Source organism: Tenrec ecaudatus, chromosome 9, assembly GCF_050624435.1.
Source record: "Tenrec ecaudatus isolate mTenEca1 chromosome 9, mTenEca1.hap1, whole genome shotgun sequence".
Lineage (NCBI taxonomy): Eukaryota > Metazoa > Chordata > Mammalia > Afrosoricida > Tenrecidae > Tenrec > Tenrec ecaudatus.
This window is the reverse complement of record NC_134538.1, coordinates 10,674,636-10,699,322: the sequence shown is the minus strand read 5'-3', so window position 1 is coordinate 10,699,322 and position 24,687 is coordinate 10,674,636. Positions and strand designations below refer to the sequence as shown.

Genomic DNA, 24,687 nt, shown 5'->3' with positions numbered 1-24,687 from the left:
TCAAAATATTTGCTCTTCACTTAAGCCCTTGGCATCAGCTCCTCATTTTCCCTCCCTTCCTGCTCCCCCTTCCCTTGTGAACCCTTGATAATTTGTAAATTATTATTTTTTTATTTCTTGCACTGTCCAATGTCTCCGTTTACCCACTTTTCCACTGTCCATACCCCATGGAGGGGGGTTATATGTAGATCCTTAAAATCAGTTCTGCCTTTCCACACCACCTTCCCTCCACCCTCCCAGTATCACCAATCTCAGCACTGGTCCAGAAGGGATCATCTGTCCTGAATTCCCTGTGTTCCCAGTTCCTGTCTGTACCGGTGTGCATCTTCTGGTCTAGCCAGACTTGTAAGGAAGAATTGGGATCATGATAGTGGGGGTGAGGGTGGGGGAATAGAAGCATTTAGGAACTAGAAGAAAGTTGTATGTTTCATCGTTGCTACACTGCACCCCACCAGCTCATCTCTATCCCGCAACCCTTCAGTAAGGGGCTGTCCAGTTGCCTACAGATGGATCTTGGGTCCCCAATCTGCATTCTCCCTCATCCACAATGATATTTTTGTTCTTTGATGCCTGATACCTGATCCCTTCGACACTTCGTGATCACACAGGCTGGTGTGCTTCTTCCATATGGGCTTTGTTGCTTCTAAGCTAGATGGTTGCTTGTTTACCTTTCACGCCTTTAAAACCCCAGATGCTATTTCTTTTGACATCCAGGCACCATTAGCCTTCTTCACCACTTTTGCTTATGCACACATTTGTCTTCAGAAATTGTGTTGGGAAGGTGAGCATCATGGAATGCCAGTTTAATAGAACAAAGTGTTTTTGCATTGAGGGAGTAATTGAGTGGAGGCCCAAAGTCTATCTGCTCCCTTAATACTAAACCTATAAATATATGCACCTAGGTCTATCTCCCCATCCCCATATATAAATATATTTACATATGTATATGCTCTTTATTTAGACCTCTATAAATGCATTTTGCTTCCCAGCTCTTCCCTCTACTTCCTTTACTTTCCTGTTGTCCCACTATCATGCTCAGTCTTCAATTGGGTTTCAGTAATTCCTCTCGGTTACATTACCATTGGTCACACCCTACCAGGCCTTTTACACCCTACTCACCACCGATTTGGATCACTTATTGTTCCCTTGTGCCTAGGTTTAATGCCACTTCCTTTCCCCCAACTTCTTCCTCTACCATGTCCCCCGGAACCATAGGTTCTGTTGTTTTCTGCTCCGGATTGTTCATCCAGCCTATCTTATTTAGATAGACCCACGGAGCAAATAACATGCACAAAAATAAGACAGAGAAAAACCAAGCAACAAAAGAAAACAAACCAACAACAAAAAGCCAATGACCTAAAAAACACAACAACAAACCCCACAACACAACAACAAAAAAGAAAAGCTTGTAGTTAGTTCAAGGACTGTTTGATTTCTTTTATTTTGCTGTTGGAAGGATTGCGCTGTTCAGTCTGCTCTATTTGCTGGAGGTGCTGACTCAAGGTACTGAACATAATTCTCTCCTTTTTTTCATGTGTGCATTTATTGCAATAAACTGACCTCTGATAACTGCCTTTGCTATGTCCCATAGGTTACAGTACGTTGTGTTGTCGTTCTTGTTTCTAGGAACTTTCTAATTTCCGCTCTTATGTGAGCTAATACCCATTCTTTCTTTTTTGAGAAGAGTGTTTTTGAGTTTCCAAGAGCTTGTCTGTTTTTGTGGTTTCTATTGTTGATTTCCAACTTTATGGCACTGTGCTCAGAGAAGGTGGTTTGATTGACCTGTGTTTGAATTTTTTCAAGCTTACCGTGTTTCCCAGCATGTGGTTTACTTTCTAGTATGAGCTGCGTGCATTGGAGAAGAATGTGTATATTGTTGCTGTTTGTGTAGAGCTCTCTTATTTCTTTATGGAGTTTCCTGTCTCTTGATCTATCTTTGAGCGGTGTATTGATATCACTTACTATAACTGTTGATCTGGAGATTTCTTTCTTCATCTCTTTGAGGATTTGGGTGATAGATTTTGAGGGTCTTTCTTTAAGCACATATGTGTTTATTATATTTATGGGTTATTGGTCTATTGATCCCGTGAGAATTGCATAATGCCCATTCTTATCTATTACTAAGTCAAGGACTTTGAGGTCTATATTGTCTGAGATTAATATTGACACTTCTACTTTTTTTTCAAATGGACATTAGCTTGGAATATTTTTTGCCATCCTCTGACTCTCAGATAATTTTTGTCTGTGAGTTGAGATGTGTCTCTTGAAGGCAGCAGATTGGTGGTTTGTTTTTTTTTTTGTCGAATCCAGTCTATTTTTTTTCTCTTTTAGTAGTTTCATTTAAACTATTTACATACAGTGCAATTAAATTTAAATGTAGATTAGTTGTTCTCATCTCATTAATTGGGGTTGATATTTTCCTTCTTCTCCTTTATAAGATGGTGTGTGTGTGTGTGTGTGTGTGTGTGTGCGCGCGCAGCTGATTCTTGTCTTCATAGCTCTATTGGATCTGTAATGTTTTGGCACTATTTTCACTGTGTTGGTTTCTGGGTGGTACTATATGTTGTGTTCCTATAATGTTTATGTGCTGTGGTTTTCAGCCCTTAAAGAACTGAAAAGTATATTTTGTAATGCTGGTTTTGTTTTTACGAATTCTGTGATTCCTTGTTTGAACACACTTTAATCTCTCTTTCAAATTTGACTGAAAGATTTGTTGAATAAGGGATTCTTGGATTGCACTTGCTGTCTTTCAACTTCCGGAATACCTTGCTCCAATTTCTTCTATTCTGCATGGTTTCTGCAGAGAGGTCTGAGCTTGTTCTTATTTGTTTACTTTTATATGTAACTGATTTTTCCTGTCTAGTTGCTCTCATGACTCTCCTTTTCCTTGAAATTGGTTAATTTGATTTTTGTCTTGATGTTTTGGGAAGGGTTTAATCTATTGGTGTTCTCTGTGTTTCCTGAATGGTTATTGTCTCCTCCTTTGTGATACTGAGGAAATTTCCTCCATGAATTTCCTTACTATTTTAAATTGTAGCTTATCTATTTCCCTCAACTCAGGGACCTCAATAATTCAAAATATTGTTTCACTTCATTGAATCCCAAATCTTCCTTGGGCTTTCTTCAGATTTTTTTGCTTTTTTGTTTGACTGTTTCTCTTGTTTGCTTCATTCTGCTAGGTTATCTTTGAGATCACTGAATTGGTTTTCCACTTCTTCCATTATATTGGTGAGATCATTCACCTTTTTCTTCATTGCTGCTACATTATTGTTTAACTACTGATTTCTCTTTGATATGAGGATTCTAGTCCCTCTATTTTTTTTATTAGTTTTCAGGAATGATCCCCTAATTTCTTGTAAAGCACTAAACAGCACCTTCCACTTTTTTTCTGTGTAAACCATTGCGTCTTGTTATCATCACTTATTTTTTTCTCTGGACTTATTATAATAGCTTCTGGTGTTGGCTGTTTGCATCACACCTTGGTTTAGCTGAAGGAGGTATTTATTTTGGGACATGTAGGGGGTCGGAGCTGGCACTTTAGATTAGGGGAGGCTCAGATAGGTGCTGGAAAACGAATTGTGTTTAGATGAGGAGGATATGCTAGTTGGGTGATTAGAGGAATTAGGGTATAGATGTTCAGAAATAGGTTTTAAGTAAGGGTGTTAATCATAGGGAGCCTTCCTGTTAAGTATACTAATTTTTAATGAGTTGGAGAATTATTTGGAGGTGCAATTTTATGTGGCAAGTTAAGGGAGAGTGTGTGTTACTCAGGTGGAGAGAAGAGTTTCCAGAGGTTAGGGTGGTTGGCATAAAGCGAGTATATTGAATCTACCAGAGTCCCTTGTCATCCCTGTATGTTGTGTAGGGGGAGTGCAGTCCTTCCATTGCTGTGCTTACTACAGAGTTTTGCTGCACTACTCAGAACCATCCACTCCTCATGTGTGATTCCAGCGTGGATGTTGGCGATTGTAGTGGATGCCCCAGGGAAGATGAGGATTCTAATCAGAGGGCAATCTAATTCAGTCCAGGTTACATAGCCAACAGCAGGCTAAGTGCCAAGAAACCCGGAAATGCCGGGTTATGTTTCCTCTGGCAGGATCAAGTTTTGTGTTTACTTTCTCAAAAGCAAACAGGAACAGATCTAAAAACCTCCTGGAGCCTGCTGCACTGTGTGTTCCAGCCTCATCTCTTTCTCCCTGGTGTCAGGTCCCTTTCCAACTATCTGCAGATCCCAGTTACTGTGCTGCCACCAGGGGAGGGAGCTGAGTCTTGGCTAGGGGTTATTCCCAATGGGAACTCCATTCTGTGGGCCGCCATGGGTTCCAGCACCCAGGGCCTCCAGGTGACCATGTGTGTGTCCATGGGAAGGCCTAAGAGACAGGGTGTCCTGGGTCACATCCCCATGCTGGCGAGCCACCAAACAGGAGTTGGAGGGAATGGGGATGAGGCTGAGAGGTGCCCTTCCACTGACAAGGGAGGCCTCATGCATGAGCAAACATTGTGAAAAAGGATGCACACATGAAGAGCAGAGCTTTGTTTTCTGCAGGAGAACTGACAAGGATCCTAGAGTGCTATGAAACCCTGGTTCACCGGCTGGCTCTCCAACTTGACGCTCTCAGCCATAAATCCTATGATCACCCAGCGAGCTCTTCATGCAAGAGAGCCCACATTGGCACCATCTTCCCGGAAGTTCTGACAACTTATTGTGGAACAATGACATTGTGCATTCCTTCTATCTCATTTTGATGCTTCCGATATCATTCATATTTTATTTACAGAATCGTTCAATCTTTTAAACTTAGATAACTGTAATAGCTAAAAAGAAAAGTAAAGAAAATATGGAGATGGGCATCTGTCTTGTATGTAAGAGCATTTAAATATTTCCCAGGAGGCTGAGAGCTTGATAGATGACTTTATGAATAAGAACTTGCAGCACGGTTTCAGTATTTTAAAGAAAAAAATCCCAATGATTTTGAATTTAAGCCAGACGTAGATGCTTAATCCTTCCCAGATCAATAATACGATGTCTTGAGTTGAGAGGCATAATAGTCTCTGAGAATCTTTGCATAAGATATAGGAACAACAGCAACAATAACCCGAATGGCAAGATTGTTCAGGTACTCGAACATGGGATCTTCCACGATCCTAGCACTCACTTCAGCTCCAACTGGTGGTCAGCCTCCTGCCAGCATTACAAAATGATACATATCCCTAAGACTGATTCTTAGGGTCTCATTGTCCATTAGTCTATTAATCACTCCGCATTTCCTTCCCTCTTTAGATGGCCCTGTTGTGGCTTCTAAGTAGTGACCCACTGTTTAGTTGGTCATTTTGGAAAACCAGTTATGTGTGACTCTGGCTTTTTGACTTGGGTTTTTACAATAGGCATAAAAAATAAATAAAAATTTTTTTGATTGAGTTGCTGCAGGTAATTCGAAAGGAACTCCATACATCAGTTCATTCTTGGGCATTACTACCGGATTATAATCTTGAATCGCTGATTTAATAAGTCCTTTTGCATCCTTTGAGTTCCAGGGACTGATCACTTTTATGCCTGAGAAGTGCCCATACCAGTCAGCAAAGCACTGGCAGTGCTGGGATGCCTGGTCCACTGGACCCTCTGGGCACAGACAATAGGCCCCCACATTGGAGCTGTCTTGACAGCTGATGTCATAACCTGAACAATTGCGTGTATAGAGAAATTGAAGGTCATGAATTCAAAAAGGACCAGAAGGTAGCACCGACCAATTCCATCCAATAAAGCCCTTCTCAGATATGGGAGGGTTTCTCATCCTCTTGTCTATTTCCTCACAGGCCTTGGCTAACCTGTGTGCACCGTCATACTGTGCAACTTCCTCCTCCCCAAGATCAAAACTTTCCCATCTCTTTCCACTCCTTTTCCCTTCCTTCATTGACAGCAACATGAATGCTCACCTGTAGCACTGGCAGTTCAGCTGTGAGAACAGCTCCTTAGCAGTTTGAATACTTGTTGCAGGAGCCTCCACTGTCATTTTGCTTGTGCCTTCTAGTCACTGTCTGCAATTGATTTTTGTGTACGGTATAAAGATAGGGTCAAGATTAATTTAATTCATTGAAGTCTAAATGACCAAGCACGATTATAAAAAAAGGTCACTTTCTCTATCACACTACAAATGCTACCTTTGAAGCCACTTGGGTGTTCTTGGATACTTCCATATCTATATGCATTTTAGAACCAGTTACTCAATTTTTGCAAAAGCAAACTCATTAATGATTGAATTTAATCTACTGACATCTTAATGTATAAATTGATTTTTTAAATTACTGAATCTTTTATTTCCTTTCACTTTAATATATTCACTACAGAGGATTTGCATGTCTTTCATTATATCATATGTATATGATATCTTATTTAATATTTTCCATTCTTGTAGCATTTTGCTAGAGTTTTCTAGGAAGGTTATGCCTATCTCATAAAACATGTAAGAAAATGACTTCTGTGTTGCTATTTCTGGGAGTGTTTGTAAAAGATTGGTGCTTGTTTTTTCCTAAATACTTAATATCCAATTTACTTATGTAAACCCTTACATTAATAACCTAGTGGCAATATGCTTCAAGCCATTTCTTTAGAAGTCACTCGGTGATTTCAGCTTTCAGTGAGTTACTTATTGATATGTAATCGGGTCCTTTTTCAGATAAATTTAGCTTTATGGTGTATAAAGGAAAGATGGGTTTTTGTAGAACATCGTTTTAAATACCATGTATATGTAATGCCATCTCATACTCATTATCAGTTGTTAATTGGCAGACGTGAAACTCAAGATACGTTTTTTCACTGACTAAAATCATCCTATATATGAGGGTAAGTGACACACCCCCTCATCACTTTTCTCTTATTTACGCAAAGATAAACTGCATTTAAAATCTTCACATGGTTTTCTGTGTGGAATTCTTCACAGTCCAACTTTTGAAGCATACAGCTCCAATCTCTTTTCTACTCACCACTGGCTATAGCACACATCCCAAGCATGGCGTATCTTTCTTCACGATCAATACTCAATGTCCCTTGACCTTTCAGTGTGGTGACACACAGCACCCCCATGTAGCTCCTCCCACGGTGCTCACAGGTCTCTTCCCACAGCTACAGGCTGACAGATAGAGATATTCCGCTACTGACTCCTCTGAAATCATAATTCTCCTTACCTTCACCCTTTCTCTCCATACTCAAGCAATTCTTCTAAGCCCTGATCACTTTATCTTCTCAGCATCTCTCAATTTCACTTTCCCCCCTTTCTCTACTTCCTCCACTGGTAAAACGAGGCCATCAATATTTTAGCATTAGTACTGCAATAGACTTATGACTCTTCTTTGAAATTCAGGATTTCTAGAGCCAGAAGAACCTTAAAAACTTGATTCTGAGTATGCCAGATCATTGCTTGAACATAGCTAATGTCTGGCTCAATCAAGGGGACATAATCTGTTCAGCTATGTGGTCATTTATGTTTGGCACATAGTAAATTTGTCATGTTAGTTTGTCAGAGGATAAACGACAAGAAACAAAAAGATTGGTATGATCCCTCAAGATGAACATTTTAGCTTTCTCTGCCATGGATATAAAAATTCTAAATATATCATTTAACATGAGGAGTTTATAATTAACATGACCAGACTTATAAGCTTGTCAGTTAATGAAAATAAATATTTTCTAGCACAGACCACTAATTCACCAGCTCATTTATTTCTGAATGGGACATGAAAGGGTTTGGAGAAAAGTTATATATATTTTTCTCTCTAATCATCTGCTAGATGTTGGGGGATGAAATAACCAATAGAGGATAGTGCCAGACCAGACCAGTCCTTGGGTAAGTATGACTCATGACTGAACACATCAACTGCCAGAAATGCATAAAAGATGTGGAGTACAAAAGAGGAATGGGTTCAGATAAAAGAGCTCAGGGCCCATAGAAGCCAGGAACAGGAATGGGAGTAGGGAAACCAGAAGGGTAGGGGAAAAGTGAGGAGAGGAGGGGAGGAAGGAGGAACTGATCTCAAAGATCGACACATAACCACCACCTCCCCTCCAAGAGGATGAACAACAGAAATTGAGGTGGGAAGGGAGACAGTGGTTGGTGTAATATGTAAAGATAATAATAATTTATAATCTATCAAGGGGCCACGAGGGTGGGGGGGGGGAAAGAATAAAGTGGAGCTGATTCCCAAGGGCCGAATAGTAAGTGTTAAGAATAATGCTGGCAACAAATATGCTTGATATAATTGATGCATGGATTGTTGTAAGAGTTGTAACAGCCCCCAATAGAATGATCTTTTATTTAAAAATATATTCTTTTTTTTTAATAAAAGAAAGTAAGGTCTCATTCTAGTTCTGGTTTCCATTGGAAGAGATGAGCCCTTGTATGCCTAAAAAAAGAAGAGGAATTAGGATATCATATACCCAAGGCATCAAGTAGACTCAAGCTCATTGAAACCCCGTGAGTCTCAGAATAGAACAGTGTTCTTGAGAGGTTTACATGGCTGACTTCTTGTTGGCAGACTGGCAGGGCTTTCGTTTAAGTGTCTGGTGGTGAATGGTTATGCATTGGCTTGTTACCCATCAGGGCAGCAGTTCAAGGACACCAGCCACCTCTGATGGAGAGTTTTACTCCCTCAAGCAGTTAGTTTTGGAAACTACAGGGGCAGTTCTATCCCATCCTATTGGGTCTCTCTACATCAGTATGAACTCAGTGGCAGTGAGTTTGGTTTGGTTTGGGTGGGTAGATTTAAATCTCCAAATGTTCTGTTAGCAGTCAAGTGTCTTAATATTTGTAACATCCAAAGTTTGGGTTTGTTTGTTTTTTTTAACTCTTTCTTTTCTTTTCTTTAAAATCATTTTATTAGGGGCTCATACAACTCCTATCACAATCCATACATCCATCAATTGTGTAAAGCACATTTGTACATTCGTTGCCCTCATCATTCTCAAAACTTTTGCTCTCCACCCAAGCCTCTAGCATCAGGTCCTCATTTTTTTCCCCTCCCTCCCCCCTCCTCCCTCCCACCTTGAAAGTTTTGAGGGTAGATTTATTCAGAAAGAAATTGGGGACAGAGGAGTTGAAGGGAAATGCATGTTCTGACTGAGGATTAACTTGGCATCATGCAATTGGCCCCATTCTGGTGGTTTATCAGAAGCTACAAAGCCTCTACTTGAAACACAGGCCAACTTCTCTGACCAGGGACATAACAAACGCTCCCAGCAAGAATGGGACAAACTTCTGGAACACAACTCAACTTCTTGAAAGCAAAATGACACAGACATTGGACCAGTGGGGACTTAGAGGAACACCCAAGACTGTAGCCCAGAGATGCCCTGAAAAGAAGAAACTGTCACCACCCCGAGGTCACCTTCCAGCAAAATAACAGATTGGATCATGACCTAAACAATATCACCTATGAATAATGTGCTCCTTTAAGACAAGCGAATAACGGTCAAATGGTCCTCATTTCCCTTATAGCAAAGATGAGGTGGTGGTGGCTGTGACCAGGGAAGCCAGATGAATGGGACAGAAAGGTAGAAAGATTAGGGATCAAGGGGGTCGTCTCCACTGAATGCCCAAGCTGAACAAACATTTAGCTGGCCATGCCACAAGAAAGGGGTTTTGAAAGAAATCAGGCATACCATAGACACCCCGGGGGACAATCCAAAGCAGGGCCTTTGCAGGCCCAGGTCATCTAGGCACAGGTGAAGGTCAACCTGGGCACAAATAGTCACCAGCAACATGGTCACACATGTTCCTAAACTCAGCTATTAAGAACGGTCAATACCCTCAATAAGCCCTTCCCTCCCCACCCCGCCCCGCCCCCCTGCCCCAGGGAGGATAGGAGGGGATAAATAGCAGAGACTGAGGGCAGGTCACTCTTTCCCTATTGCTCGCTCTTTCAGGTCTGAGGGCAGGATCTCTCTTGTGTGCAGAGCCCATGCCTGTCCCCTCTCAGACCTTGCAGTCTTTTTTTCCAGTGTGTTTTATCTTTTTAAAATCATTTTATTGGGGGCTCGTACGGCTCTTATCACAATACATACATACATCCATTATGTCAAGTACATCTGTATATTTGTTGCCATCATCATTCTCAAAATATTTTCTTTCTACGTGAGCCCTTAGTATCAGCTCATTTTCCCCCTCCCTCCCTCATGAACTCCTGATAACTTATAAATTATTATCTTGTCACGTCTTACACTATCTGTCTCCCTTTACCCACTTTTCTGTTGTCCGTCCCCCAGGGAGGGGGTTATATGTAGATTGTGACCGGTTCCCTCTTTCTCCCCCCACCTTCCCCTTCCCCTCCTGGTATTTCTATTCTCATTATTGGTCCTGAGGGGTTTATCTGCCCTGGATCCCCTGTGTTTCCAGCTCTTATCTCTACCAGTGCACATCCTTTGGTCTAGCCAGATTTGTAAGATAGAATTGGGATCATGATAGTGGGGGGAGGGGGTTTAATAGTGGCATTTCATATTGGAAATGAGCAAAGGTAGAATTGGGGTCATGATAGAGGAAAGTTGTAGGTTTCATCATTGGTACACTGCATTCTGAATGACTTGTCTCCTCACTTCAACCCTTCTGTAAGGGGATGTCCAGTTGTCTACACATGGGCTTTGGGTCCCCACTCCACAGTCCCCCTCATTCACAATGATATGATTTTTTGTTCTTTGATGCTTGATATGTGACCTCATCAGCACCTTGTGATCACACAGGCTGGTGTGCTTCTTCCAGGTGGGCTTTGTTGCTTCTCAGAAAGATGGCCACTTGTTTACCTTAAAACATTTAAGACCCCAGACACCATAGCATCTTTTCGGGGGTCCAGACTCCCCCTTTGGTTCATATAGGCCATTTTTCCATGTGGTTTTTCACACTCTCCTGAAGTTGCCAGTTTCAGTCACGAACTCTCAAATGGTCCCTGCTCCTTGGCCTTGCATGCTTTTCCAGAGATAGCAGGTGCTATCTGAGAATGTATAACGCGAAACTTCCCTTTCCCACATAGAAGTTAACTTGGATTTACAAAAGTGTGTCTACTGCATGAATTCGTTCAGTGTTGAGAAGCAAGAACTGAAGGAAACCATCCCAGAAACCAGCAGAACTAGAACCGGAATGGAAATAATGGGAGTGTTTACATAGTGTGAAAAAACACCACTAAGGTCACCCAACAATGTGCTCAGTTTATTAAATGGGAACCTACCTTGCTGTGTAAGCTTCCACCAAAAACATATTTGTTTTTAAAAGGCCTCCCACGGAATGGAAGCAATTGGGACAAGAACCTAATCCAGGGAAAACTGGACGGGTTGGGAGACTGAGAAAAGCCTGCAATGAAAGAGCAGGAATCATGAAAGAGAGGCTTCCTGTCAGAGTTCTGGCCAGTGCATTACCAGTGACCGGCTCCCAAAGGCATGAAGGGAAAGGAAGAAGTGAGAAGACTCTGGAATTGTGTGTTCTGGGAACTTTGGAGGAAAGATGATGGGTACACGTCTCTGACCCTTTCAGGTGCAGAGACCTGCCAGATAGTCAGGCACGGCTGGAAATGGATGGACGGGGTGTGTGTGGTAGAATATGGAAAATTTAGTAAGACTTTAACATTCCTACCAAATCATCTTTAATGATCATACTGTAAATCCATAATTTATAAATTTTATCTGAAACACCCTTGGATCTTTCACAAAATTTTCTGATTATTGTATAAATCTTTTAGCATTTCACAAACATTGAATACTCATGTTTCACATTTTATGTCTACTTAATGAACAATTGCTTTCCATATATAATTTATCCAAGGTTGATCCGGTCCTGCCTTGTATCCTAGCTGGTGTTTATGCCCTCAACTTACTGCTGAGAATCCCACATTCAGGCTCCCGAGGAAATAAGTCTAACTAATGATGCCTTCTTGTTGAGCAAATTATTTCATTTTGAAATTCTATAGCAAAAGAACAATAAAGTATTGGTTCCACTTTTAAATAAATAAGGGGTTATTTTGTTGCTGAAAGTTTTCATTCAAATGACTGATCCGATCTCACATGTCTGTTTAAAAAAGCCTGACTTAGGTCGTTACAAAATGACAGACTATGATAAACTAGATGATAGCTGGGAGAGAGACAATGAGGCATTGTTTACACAGAAGATTGAGTAACTGGTTTAACAAAAGAGGTTCTTGGGTATCTATTGTATGTACAACTAAAAGATTTACTGAAGCTTTTATCATTTCTGCAAAGCTCTTTCCCAACCAGCTTCATTAACTTGAAGTAAATCAAATCATGCAGAAATCTGGCTCAGCCAGAAAGCAAACCAAGAAGATACAATATGAAGAAAAACAGACGCGGCATGATAAGGTTTAGAATCTTTGGCATTTTTCATAAACATTTTGTGTGAAGATTATTAAATTACAACCCAGCATTTTAATAGTACAGCTCACTATGAAATCAGTTCCTTCCCCTAAACTTTTCTGTCCATACATATCTACAAAACTACACTCATGAACATGTGCAATGAAATTGTCTTTGAAACTTAAATAGCATATTTAGATGGACAAAACCTGGATTTTTTTTTTTTTAACTTGAGGCGGGTGCTGCAGAAGTAGAAGGCTCTGTAGAAGTCAGACAAGATCAAACGGGAGCTTGTGGGCATAAGTTTCCAGGAGCAAGACTCTGAGATCAATTTTTGTTTTGTATACTTTCTTTTACCATAAGAGCAAAATCTAATGAAGGATAAATCTAGACAAGCTATGTAGTTTGCTTGTTTGTTTTTTCATTCTGTCCAGAATATTTGGTTTAAGAAGTTTATTATGACGAGAAGTTAAACAGACATATTTATCTGTCCGTAGTCTTAATCTTTATAAATACTCTTAGAACTGATCAATACCTTTGCCTAGCTCTCTTCTATAGGAGTGGCATTTCATATTGGAAATGAGCAAAATGTAAAGTCAGAAGCAAGGGCCATCATGACCTCCCTCCTTCTCCAGATGGATAATGCTATTGGGCCTTCTGTGGACCAGCAAGGGACTCACCGTGTATTTGAACCCAGACACAGCCTTTAACAGAATTTCCCCTAAGAGGTCCTCAGCTGAAATGCTTCGTAAGATTTGGGCTAATTTCAGGAATTATGTAAAAAATTTTTTTTTCTAAAATATACATTCCTTCAACACAAAATGGGTGGCCAAGGATGGTTAATCAATAGAAAAATCCTGATGAATAGTCTGAGAGGAGTGTGGGGCTGGGGAGTGGAAAGAACTGAATCTTAATGAGAATCTGCTGGAGGTGTGAAAACAAGTTCAAAGTTACTGTGAAATCCAAGTGGTCTCCTTCCTGGCTGTCTTCAGAGCCCCTGCAACCTTGAGTGAGCTCCTCTTGGAGACAGATGTTAGTACTCCACAGTCCCCGGACTGTGTCTCCTTTCGCTGGGCCGACCCTCCTTGCACCTAGATACTGGTGTGTGCCAATGTGTGACCATGCGCATGTGTGCACACGTGGAAGTGTACTTACTCACTCATGCATGTGTGCACACATCTTTGTGTCTGTGTATGTCGAAGACGGGGAGGCTAAAGGGGGTCTACACAACACACATTTCAGACCAACACACAGTGACCACAGAAAGACTGGTAATGATGGTCTAATCAACCAATCACAACATTGGGGGCTGGTTCCCAAAGTCCGTTTGCATCCTACGGAGCGCTGCGCTTCTTGCGAAGGGGGCTCTGGCTGCTGCAGGGCTTCAGTTCTGCATACTGCACCTGTGAAAACAGACAGCCAGGAGGCTGGCGGTTAGGTAACCCTAGCTCACCACAGTGTGTGTTAATGACTCCCCAAGGACGGACCAAGGCAAAGGAAGGAAGGTTCAAAGGCAATGAATCATTTTCTAAACACAGGAACATGGAGGGATTAATTGCAGGAAGGATTGGAGAAGTCATGCATCATTTCTTGAAACCAAAATATTAAAAGCAGATCTTTCTAATGAGTTGCCTGCGTTTCTACCTGCTCCCAGCACCATGAGATGGTTTGCGTTTTGCGTGTGCCACTTAACAACCATAAGCAAGCTTAATAACCACCCCATGGGAATGTTGATCTGAGTATATGATACCGTAACTTACTAAAAATTACTTAATTAAAAATATTTAAAATCTTGGGGAACAATTTGAGCAAATTATATTCATTTATTTGGCCAGAAAAGGAGAAAACGCTGGCATTGATATTGGGCCTCAAACATATAGATTTCTCTTAAAAATGAATTTAATTTACAATGTAATGGATAAAACACCTGTGATCAAAACGAATGCCTTTGCTGTCCCCAGTGGCAAACGCTCCTGTTGTGTAATTGGAAGTGCTCTGCGCGGTACCCGGCCATACAAGGAAGATTCTACGAGTGACCCCCCTGGCCCTGTCTGTCTTTCTTGGATGCTCTTCTGTTGTGCTTCTTCATATCTACACCACCTCCAACTGATGGCCACCCTGAGGGTTGGTGCCCGCGGTGGAGGGAGGGGGACAAATGGGTCCCCCCACACTGAGGATACAGGTGTGAACTCACGTTGGGACCTCAGTGACGGTATGCCGCCCACACGTAACTTTTGGAGTGTATACGTGCTAGTCTGACAGGGAATGGCTTTATGTAAACAACTGTGTGACAGGCCACATGTGCACACTTCTACACGTTTGTGCCAACACTCCAGCAGCGTTATGCCCCATCACATAAGAGAAGACAACGAAAAAAGCGCCTTTTCCACAGAGGATTTTGTGAAGTTCCTCTAGGGGATGGGGAATGAGCTGCATCATCTCATGCCAACTGTTAAGGAGCAAATTCGTGCCCATGATAGGAGATCATCAAGGGAAGGTGCAAGCAGCATGGGATCATGGTGGTGCTGCAAGGTGGTGCTGGACGTGCAGTGAAGGGGAGAGGAATCATAAAGTGCCCAGCCCCGTATCTCTGCAATGCACCCCAGTGCTCCTGGGGAACCAGTTGTGTTATCGTTGCCCACAGATGGGGGGTGGATACTTGATTTGGAGTTCTCTCAGAGAAAAAGGGATTACGTCTCTGATCATACGGATGCTCCTTCAAGCCACTGCCTCCCATCCATCTGCTCAAATCGAGAAACCACAGCCTGCCCGTCTTCCTCTGCATCTATGGCGGGCGACCTGATGTGCAGGCTTCTGGACAGGTGACTGGCTGATGTTGCTGTCCCTAATCCGCGGCAGAAAGCTGCAGGACTAAGTGACCATTGCCAGTGAGTGATGCTTCTGCTTGAACTCGAAATATTTCAAGCTGCCTCTGCCTCTGTGTGTGTCAAGAGTAACTAGGGCTTTGCCCTCGGTATCTCCAAGACTTAGCGGGAAGAGAGTAGAAGGGAGTCTGAGGAGCTATTAACGGCAAAGAATAATAGTACAAACAAGCATAAGAATAATCCGCTTGTCTTCTATTGCCCCCAAAGTGATTGCCATCTGGAAGAGAAAGAGATTAAGCAACGCCCCTCCCCCTCCACACAGCTTTGGGCCACCACCCATCTCTTCGCTGAGCCCATCTTACCCTCTGGGGGCAGGCAAGCCAGCAGAAAGGTGGCAAACGCCACCACGTGGTAATCTCACGGTGAGAGTTCCTGATCATCCGTAAGTAGCTCTTTGTCAGCATAATTTTCCCAACCGTTTCATGCATTGGACAAAGGGTTTCCTGCCCCCTCCCTGCAAGGCAGGCCTCGGTAAGGGTTTCTGAATTCGATATCTCATTTGCTCATGGGCAGTCTGTGTTTCTCCGGCTCTGGGAGGGCCAAACATCAGCACTGCCACAGTTGCTGGTGTTGACCTTCATTACGTACCTTTTGAACATCAGATGGTACCCTGGAGAGGAAGTCTAGGAGCTCATTATTATCGATGGTGTAGGGATTTCGAAGCTTCTTAGTGAATTTATTTATGCCTGAAAAATAAAAGAAATACGGGAGACTCGCTTGAATGACTGATCAAGCCATCTATCCATCCATCCATCCATCCATCCATCCATCAATCATACATCCATCCATCCATCGATTCATCCATCCATTTCTTCATTCATTCACTTATCCTGGAGACTTGCCTGGGTGATGGCAGTGGGCATTCACAAGTGATGATTGGTGTGAACACACATACCAGACCTCAAGTCACGCACACGTTGCTGTCATGTGGAGTCATTCACAAATGCCGTTCCTTGAGGGAAGGACATGGAGATGGTGGACGAGGAGCTTTGCCTCCTTCAGCTGCGAAAATCCCATTACAATCTCAGCAGCAGGGCGCAGCACCACATGCTAAAACTGGGTCGCTCATTGGCTTTTTTGGAATACACTGATTAACAGCCTCCTCTGCTATGAAAACAAGTGTCTCAGATGGGAAAAAGGCTTCATTAGCCCCAAACAAGTCCCTACTTGGAGGATCTAGACCACATGCAGCCGGGGGAGGTGGAGGGTGGATGTTTATGTTGTTGTTGTTAAGATGAAACTGCAGAAATCAATTCCCCCCACCCCTCAATTCATTTTCACAGGCTTCTCTCCTCTTGCTGCGGAGCAGAAACTGACATGTGGATTGTATTTTGACGCGGCAAGAAACTGTGAAATGTTATTATTGGAAAATTATCTTACAAGGGTTGCTACCTTGATTTTTTGACCGCAGAATTGGGGTGAGCAAAGCAGCACGTGCTAATTTGGAGGGTGGCAAGGATCATCAGACAGGTCATGACGTGGATGATGAGCAAGTGCTGGAGAGCATCCCACGAAGGGGGCCCCCTGCGCCCCTGAGCATGTCCACAGGGCACTCACTCCCCCCCCCGTAGAGGACGTGTCACACAACCACTTTGTGTCTCTGGCTCTACTCCCTTGTAGCTACTTTTTTAAACCAAATGTCACCTTTTCCCCCTGTTGAGTGCTAGAAGCAGAATGCGTAGGTGGCGGTGAGGCTGTGCAGTCGGGTCCTTGTTAACAAGGATCGTTTCTGAAACCCCTTCAGCTGCAGGGGCGCTGGAGGAAGGCAGAGACTTGGTGCGCTCTGCAGACCTCCTCCGTGGAAGCTGAGAGAGCATTTAGCTGATCCACAGGCAGGAGTACATCAGAGGTCTGACGTTTCGCTTCTTGCAAGAAATATTATTCAACTTTCATCTAAGGACAGAACTTCCCACACGGCATTATACCGGTCACCATGCCAAGCCCCAGCAATATGGGGAGGGTCAGATTTACACAGACCAACCATGACATGGGAGCAGGCCCTCATCTGTGAGAAACGGGCATGGCGGTTGAGCTAGAAAAGGGGGCTTGTGAAGGATCCCCTTTCCTTTAGTCAGAGCTGAACTCAGCTCTTCTGTCTTATACACCCACAGCAAGCTGGTTGCTAGTCAAAATCTACCCCCCTGCCCAAGTCCCTTTCAACTAAAATACGTTCACTGTGCTATTCTAAAGATGTTTAATTGTAGCATGGGCTTTTTGGCAAAAGAAAACAGATGAGGCAAAATGACGAAGGGAAACAAAGACGGATTGAGAAAAGATATATCTTCTATTGTTAATTATATAGAGTGTGTGCATCTGGAGTCTTTACAATGAACGGCAAGGCAGGGATAATATCACAACTGATCAAAACAGCGCTTTCCGAGTCACTGAGATGATTGGAAACCCGCACGGTAGTTCAAATGCACCAACAGGGGCAGGAGCAACTCACAATGCAGAGACTTTGGAACAAACTTAGTTTGAATAAAAACTATCTGGACGACTGCACGCTTCCAAAGCACACCTATAATTTAAGGCATTTCAGCCTCCAGTACTTCAGTGATTCTACAATATCGTGTACTGCACAATGTCCCGTGGAGACAAGTGTCAAGAGGAGAGCATACAGCCCTGGTCGTCTTTAAGGGGCAAGGGGGCAGGGAGACAAGAACCAGGCGCATGGAGCAGGAGTGCCTGGTTCCAGTCATGGAATCCTCCAAAAGGAGCTGGGGAGTCCAGGCTGAAAAGACCTTCCTGTACATTTTCATTGGCTGCTGGGAGAATCATGCTGGGCAATATAGGCACGAGGGTTCTGTTATCTGAATTTCCACAGGAATGTAGGAGCTATTAGCATTACGACTGACGCTGACAAGGCAGAGGGACAACGGAGGTGGCAAAAGAAAGAGTCTTTATACCATTGGGTATGTAATTCCACGCCCACATTTCAAAGTTGTGGCTTTATCCAGTAGCACATCACATACAATTTTATTTATTCTAAGTAAAATAGACAGTCATAAAAATAATCTGCTGTGGAAAGCACCCCCCCCCCTTTTTGTTAAAGCATATAACAAACCAAGTGAGATCCAAATACCAGTGGAAGACCCTTAGGGAAGATGCTATTATTAAATGATCCTAGATCATACATCGACCAAGTAAGTGGGGTGGAAGGAACCCACCAGGAAGAGTCAACAACTGGAGGAAGTTAGGAGAGAAGGCAGGCACGTGGCTGCTCTGTACAGATGACTGGAGGCAAAGAGTCATGTGAAACACATTTGAAACATGATTTCCTTGTGATACTTATGAGCGGCTGACATGCAGTCCCAATGGGAGAATGAGGGCCCTTTCACTTATATACATGTTCCTCGATGAAACAGTGTGATTTCAGTGTAAAAGGAAATATGGCATGCCATTTTCTCGTAAGAAAGTCAAACTCCAATGTGGAGAGTTAATATCACCTTGCAAAAGCTCAGATCAGAACTAAATACTGATAATTAAGATACCTAGAAAGAGGAACAGAACGGCAGGAATAGGGAGGTCTTCTGAAAACAGAGAGAAAGCCACATGTGCTCTGCTCTAGAAGGCTCTGCCTTCTAGGAACTACTTCAAATAAGTAACCCCCACCCTGTCGGAAGTTTACTAATGGAAATTACAGACAGCCTTCTTAAAACTGTTTCTTTGTTCGAAAGAATCAACCTCTTAAAACAAGTGGAACTTCCAATACAGTGTTATCCTGGTAGATTGTAGGTATTAAATACTCATACAAATATTGGTCAAGTCCTCATGAAGGACCTTATTTTTCTCACTCTCTATATATGGATGGATGGGTATTTAAATCGATCAGTCCATCTATTCATCAATATGAGAAACGAAGGGAAGAAAGTGCCTTACCCTTCACCACATCACACTGGAGTCAGTGCATCCAGGACTATTACGGTCGTGATACAATGAGGCTTTTCTCGTGCGCTTACATCAAATGATTCTTACAATAAAAATAATTCATACAAGCACATTGTCAGTAAGCACAGTGAAGGAGACACGATATAGAGTTAAATATTTTGCTCCCAAAGAGTAAAAACATGGGAAAAATAATTCTAGGATCTCATTTACAACTTCCGAGATGAGTAGATGGTTTGGGATGGGCTGCATTTTTCTAATTCTTATGAAAGTGAAAGGGAACACTATAAACATAAACCACGCGTGCTCTAATCTAGAGTGCTCTGCCTTCCAGGAGATGCTACTTCAATTAAATAACCCAACTCTGTAGGAAATGTACCAAAGGAAACTACAGATGCCCTTCTGAAACCTGCTTCTTCATTAGAAAGATGGGATCTCCGAAAAAAAGTGGAAGTTCTAATACAAAATTATCCAAGTGGATTATAGGTCTTAAAGACTCATAAAGATATTTTTCAAGTCTTTATTAAAGACTTGATATGGACGGGTCTTTAAATCAATCAGTAAATCCATTTATATTTTTACTAACTTTTTAATCTATCTACTTATCTATTTATTCTACTACATGAGAAAGTCTCTGTACAGGATACAATAATAAAATGTGCAGAAGATTTTCTGGATTCATATGAGGTAATAGCATACTTATCTCAGAAAAGAATAAATACTAATAAAATTGTAGAACATATTCCCTGATGACATGGCAGTTATCTATGATGAGATAAAGCAACAGACCATACTGAACTATATTATCTATGGTAATGTCATAAGCAACTGTAAAATTTTGCCTAGAATATAAAAACCAAAGAATCACACACAAAGTCTAATGCTCAAAGGACCAATGTTGACCCATGATCGCATAATAAAACCCATATTGTTTAATCACTGCACCCATAAACAGAGTGAAAGGTAGAGAAATGTATTATTTTGAACCCACTCCTAGAGAGTCAATTCCAAATCACAGCAACTCTGTATGGGCTTTCTGAGGCTGTAAATCTGTATAGAAGCAGATAGCCTCGCGGTTCTCCCACTGAGTGGCTGGTGGGCTTGAACTGCCAACATCGCAGTCCGATGCTTACCCAAGAGCACTACCAGAGCCCCTTCCATAGATAAAAAACATTGACATTGGGAAGTAAGGGTCTTGGAGGATATGATCAGATGTCAAAATGATTTGGATAAACAGGAGAAGGGGTGGAATCCCAAAATTGTCAGTCGAAGGAGGGAAAACAGTATAGTATACTTTGTGGCAAAAAAAAGATGCATAAAAGAACATGAAATATAAATTAATCATAAGGCATTCTACCTTACAAATCATATTAGACCAGAGCATGTAAACTGCTACAGACAAGAGGCTGCAACACAGGGAATCCAGGATAGCCAAACCCCTCAGGGCCAACAAGGAGAGTAGAGATACCAGGAGGATTAGGGGAGGGTGGGGGGAGAAAGTGGGAATAGATCACAAGGATCAACTGGAACCCCTCCCAGAGGGAAGAATAATGGAAAAGTAGGTGAGGGGCAATGGAGGACTATGTAATATATGAAAATAGTAATCTATAACTTATCAAGGTTTTATGAGGGAGCGTAGGGGGGAGGGAGGGGAAGAAATGGGGAGCTGATACCAGGGCTCAAGTAGGATGAGAATGCTTTGAAAACAATGATGGAGGCATATGTGCAAATGTGCTTGACACACTGGATGAGTGTGTGGATTGTGATAAGAGATGTAAGAGCTTCCAATAAAATATTTTAAAAAATATTCCAAGATATATTTTCTAACATATCTTGGAATATATACTCATATCCTAAAAAAATTAATCATGAGGCAACAGTGTTTACTGAGCTGACCACAGTCAGCCATCAATGTGCACAAACTTAAGAATGGCCACAGGATTATAATTTGGAATCATGTTAAAATTGCAGTCTGTCTCTGATATTTTATATTCCAAATGTAATCAATGAGTGAATTGGGGAATAAAGATCTGTGACAGGAAAATGAAAAAGAGAACAAATATGTCACTTTAGGTGACTAATAGGCACCTCACCCAAGTCACTGCATTTCCAGTTGCTTCATATGCATGTCAAAGCGAAACAGGGACTAAGGAGGAGAGTAGAAAAATGGGTCCATTGGGATGATGGTGCTGATGAGGAATATTGGTAGCAACATGGGCTGCTGGGAAAATAAGCAAGTCCTGTCTTAGAGAGAGCAGTGCCACCATGCTCCTTCGAAGTGAGGATGGTTGTACTTTGTCTCATGTACTCCTATGTTATTAGAAACGAGTGGTCCTTACAAAGGCTACCATGCTTGGGAAAGCACAGGGCCACTGGAATGGGAGAAAGCATGCGAGGAGGCGGAAACAGCAGCTGCAACAACGGGCTCAAATATAACAACAGCTGTGAGGAGTATATTGGAGGGATCACTCTCTCCTCCTGTTGCATTAAGGGTGGTGTACAGCTGGCTATGAGTTGCCACCCACTTCCCATAACCACAACCACTAATATTCAATCTGTACAGACACTGTTGACTATATTATGGCAGACAGAGACATAGTACAAGTACAGCAAAATGCTTTCTTGATCAACAGGCCCTGAAGAGTCCCATCCTTTCTTTTGATCACCTATGGACCAATATGCAAGATTTGTTGCAAAAATGAAATGGAAGCAAATAAAAGTGGTCTGAGAAGATTTTTCCCCATACAGGCAGTCCCTATGCTCTAGACGTCCAACTTATAGACAGCTCCTATTGGCCTTTAAGCAGGGCTTCAAATTGATGCAAATCAGGTCTGTCTCGCATAGATAAAAGGAAAATAGTAACAGATCTGAATTCTTACAATTTGGGTGATTGTACATGGTAACCAAAAGGAACAACAGATTGGCCGAAGCACTGGAATGAGAGACTTTGAAGCGCCATGGAGAACCCTCTCAGGAGCCTGGTGTGTGGAATTGGATTTCTGGCAGGAATCGGAGAACCACACACATTGAAGGTAGCAGTCAGCCACCGTCTTTGAGCAGGGCAGCACCTTCCGTGAGGGAGGCAGCACTCCTTCAGCTCAAGGTGTACTTTATGTCATTGTGCTTTCGCAAGGCAACCGAACCAACCAACCCCTACTGAAAACAGATTCTTTATCACAATCACCTTAATGTGAAACTGTGAAATGATTGAAAAACACTCTGGCCTTTCCATCACTACAGTAAGGCTAAAAACAATATGAATAAGAAGTAAATAAAGAGCCAAAATTAGCACCATATGCACCTGTTCCAATTGACCCCTAAAGTTGTTCTTTTTTTAATTTAATAAATCTTTTTATTGGGGCCCATACAACTCTTATCACAATCCATACATACATCAATTGAGTAAAGCACCCTTATACATTCGTTGCCCTCGTCATTCTCAAAATTCGTCTTCCACTTGGGTTCCTGGAATCAGCTCATTTTCCTTTTTTCCCTCCCCCTCCCTCCCCACTCCCACCCCCCTGAACCCTTAATAGTTTATAAATTATTATTATATCTTATCTTTACACTCCCCGGCGTCTCCCCTCACCCACCTTCCCATTGCCCACCCCCCAGAGAGGAGGTTACACATAGATCCCCAAGATCGCTTCTCCCTTTCTATACACCCCCTTCCCTCCCGGTGTCACCACTCTCACCTGCTGGTCCTGAGGACTTAAAGACTTGAAAGTAAACAAGCAGCCATCTGACCCTTAAAGTTTTAAAGTCATATTTGGGAACTGATTGCGTCTATAACCCTGGGACTGCCTGTCCGGAGGTTCATTACTACTAGACGTCACCCAGGAAGGTAAGTAGATAATCTGATTTTCTTTCTTTGTTTTACAGAGAGAGGCTTCTTTATATAGCATTTTCCCCTCGCAGACAAACCTGAGAGTGAAGGGGTTAGCTGCCCTCCAATGGACTTCGCTTCTGTTTGTGACAGGGCTTTATGTTCTCACTATTCTAATTCAGTCTGTACGCAGAGCGAAAGTCTAAGGCATTGGACTATATGAAGCAGGACCGGGTAGCCGACCTGGAGGAAGACTTATCACAACCTTTGATATGCAGATGACGCAAGCTTGCTTGCTGAGAGCCAGCAGGGGTTTAGCACTTGCTGATGAAGATCAAGGGGTGCTACTTTCCACGTGGGTTACAATTCAATGTAGAGGGGAAAGGTGACAGCATGATAGATGGAGACAAAATTGAAGCCCTCAAGAATTTCATTTTGTCTGGATCCACAACCAATCCTCACGGATGCAGCAGTCGGGAGATCAGAAGTTGCATTGCATTGGGTACATTTGCAGCACAAGACTTCTTTAAAGTGCTGAAAAGCAAGGAGCTTACTTTGAGAACTAAGGTACGACTGACCCAAGCTATGGTGTTTCAATCGCTTCATAGACACCTGAAGGTTGAATACGGGAGAGTGCAGAAGCATCAATGTATTTGCATTATGGTAAACAACAGAGAAAGTGCCACAGACTGGCTGAAGAACACATGTATTTGCTATGGAAGAAACCCAGCCAGAATGCTTCTTAGAAGTGAGGATGGTGAGCCTGTATTTTTCTTACTGTGGCTGTGCTATCAGGAGATACCATTCCTCAAAAATGCTATCATGTTTGGTCAAGTCGAGGGGCAGTGAAAAAGAAGAGCCCTAAAAAGATGGATTGACCCAGAGAGGTGGACTGACCCAGTAGCTATAGCAATGGGGTCGAACACAGCAGCCATCGTGAGGATGGAGCAGGGTTGCTATGCGTTAGAACCAACGCAAAGGCACCTAACAACGATAAGAACATGGGTTTCCCTGTTAATTTGTCATGCCTGAGAAGAGCCAGCATTGCCTTTCCTTGCCACCCTAGTTCCATGGTCCTGGATTTTCCTTGAACAGGTCTATATTGAAGGGAAAGGTGTAGTGAGTTATGTATTGAAGTGCTAACCACAAAGGTCAGGAGTTCAAAACCACCAGCTTCTCTCAGGGAGACAAATGAGGTGCTCTACTCCCATAGAGGTTTACAGTCTTGAAAATCCACAGAGCCAGTTCGGTGCTGTTCTTGAGTGATGCTCTGAGTCATCACTGACCAGATGGCAGTGCGTTTGGACACTGCACGGAAGAGCCCTAGCGCTCCAGTAGGTTAACTGTTAGGCCGTTACCCAAAGGCAGGATTGAACTCACCAGCCACCCCTGGGGAGAGAGATGAAACCGTTTTCTTTGTAAAGATGTACACCCTCGAAACCTTGTGGAGCAGTTCTAATCTGTACCACAGGGCAGCAGGAGTCAAAAATAAACTCAATCGCAGGGAGTACATGTCATGGCTATGGGAAGATGGCTGCTTTTCATCAGCAGTTCCACTCTTTCTGCTTTCGGATCACAGATTATCTTGAGATGAATGCCAACTTTCAGGAATATCTCAACATTTGAAGCTCCCTAAAGGTGACCACGGTTGAGAACTCAGCAGTCGTGTAACTAAGTTATCATACGAACTAAGTAATGGAATGTCAGGACTGACAGACTCTTCTGGAAAGGGGCTGATTTCCTCTACT

The 24,687-nt window shown here is 42.5% G+C and overlaps 1 protein-coding gene and 1 pseudogene across 1 annotated transcript in view; both read right to left on the bottom strand.

Moving 5' to 3' along the window:
- Nucleotides 1-5,318: 5,318 nt before the first annotated feature.
- Nucleotides 5,319-9,754, bottom strand: LOC142457080 (pyruvate dehydrogenase E1 component subunit beta, mitochondrial pseudogene; annotated as a pseudogene).
- Nucleotides 9,755-13,609: 3,855 nt separating this feature from the next.
- MCTP2 (multiple C2 and transmembrane domain containing 2) overlaps nucleotides 13,610-24,687 on the bottom strand; it is a 287,776-nt gene continuing 276,698 nt past the window's right edge. The window contains exons 22-23 of the mRNA XM_075557885.1: nucleotides 15,817-15,914; nucleotides 13,610-13,746 (exon numbers count right to left, since the gene is read on the bottom strand). Coding sequence (XP_075414000.1) covers nucleotides 13,678-13,746; nucleotides 15,817-15,914 — 167 coding nt within the window. The 3' untranslated portion in view covers nucleotides 13,610-13,677. The remainder of the gene's footprint in view (nucleotides 13,747-15,816; nucleotides 15,915-24,687) is intronic.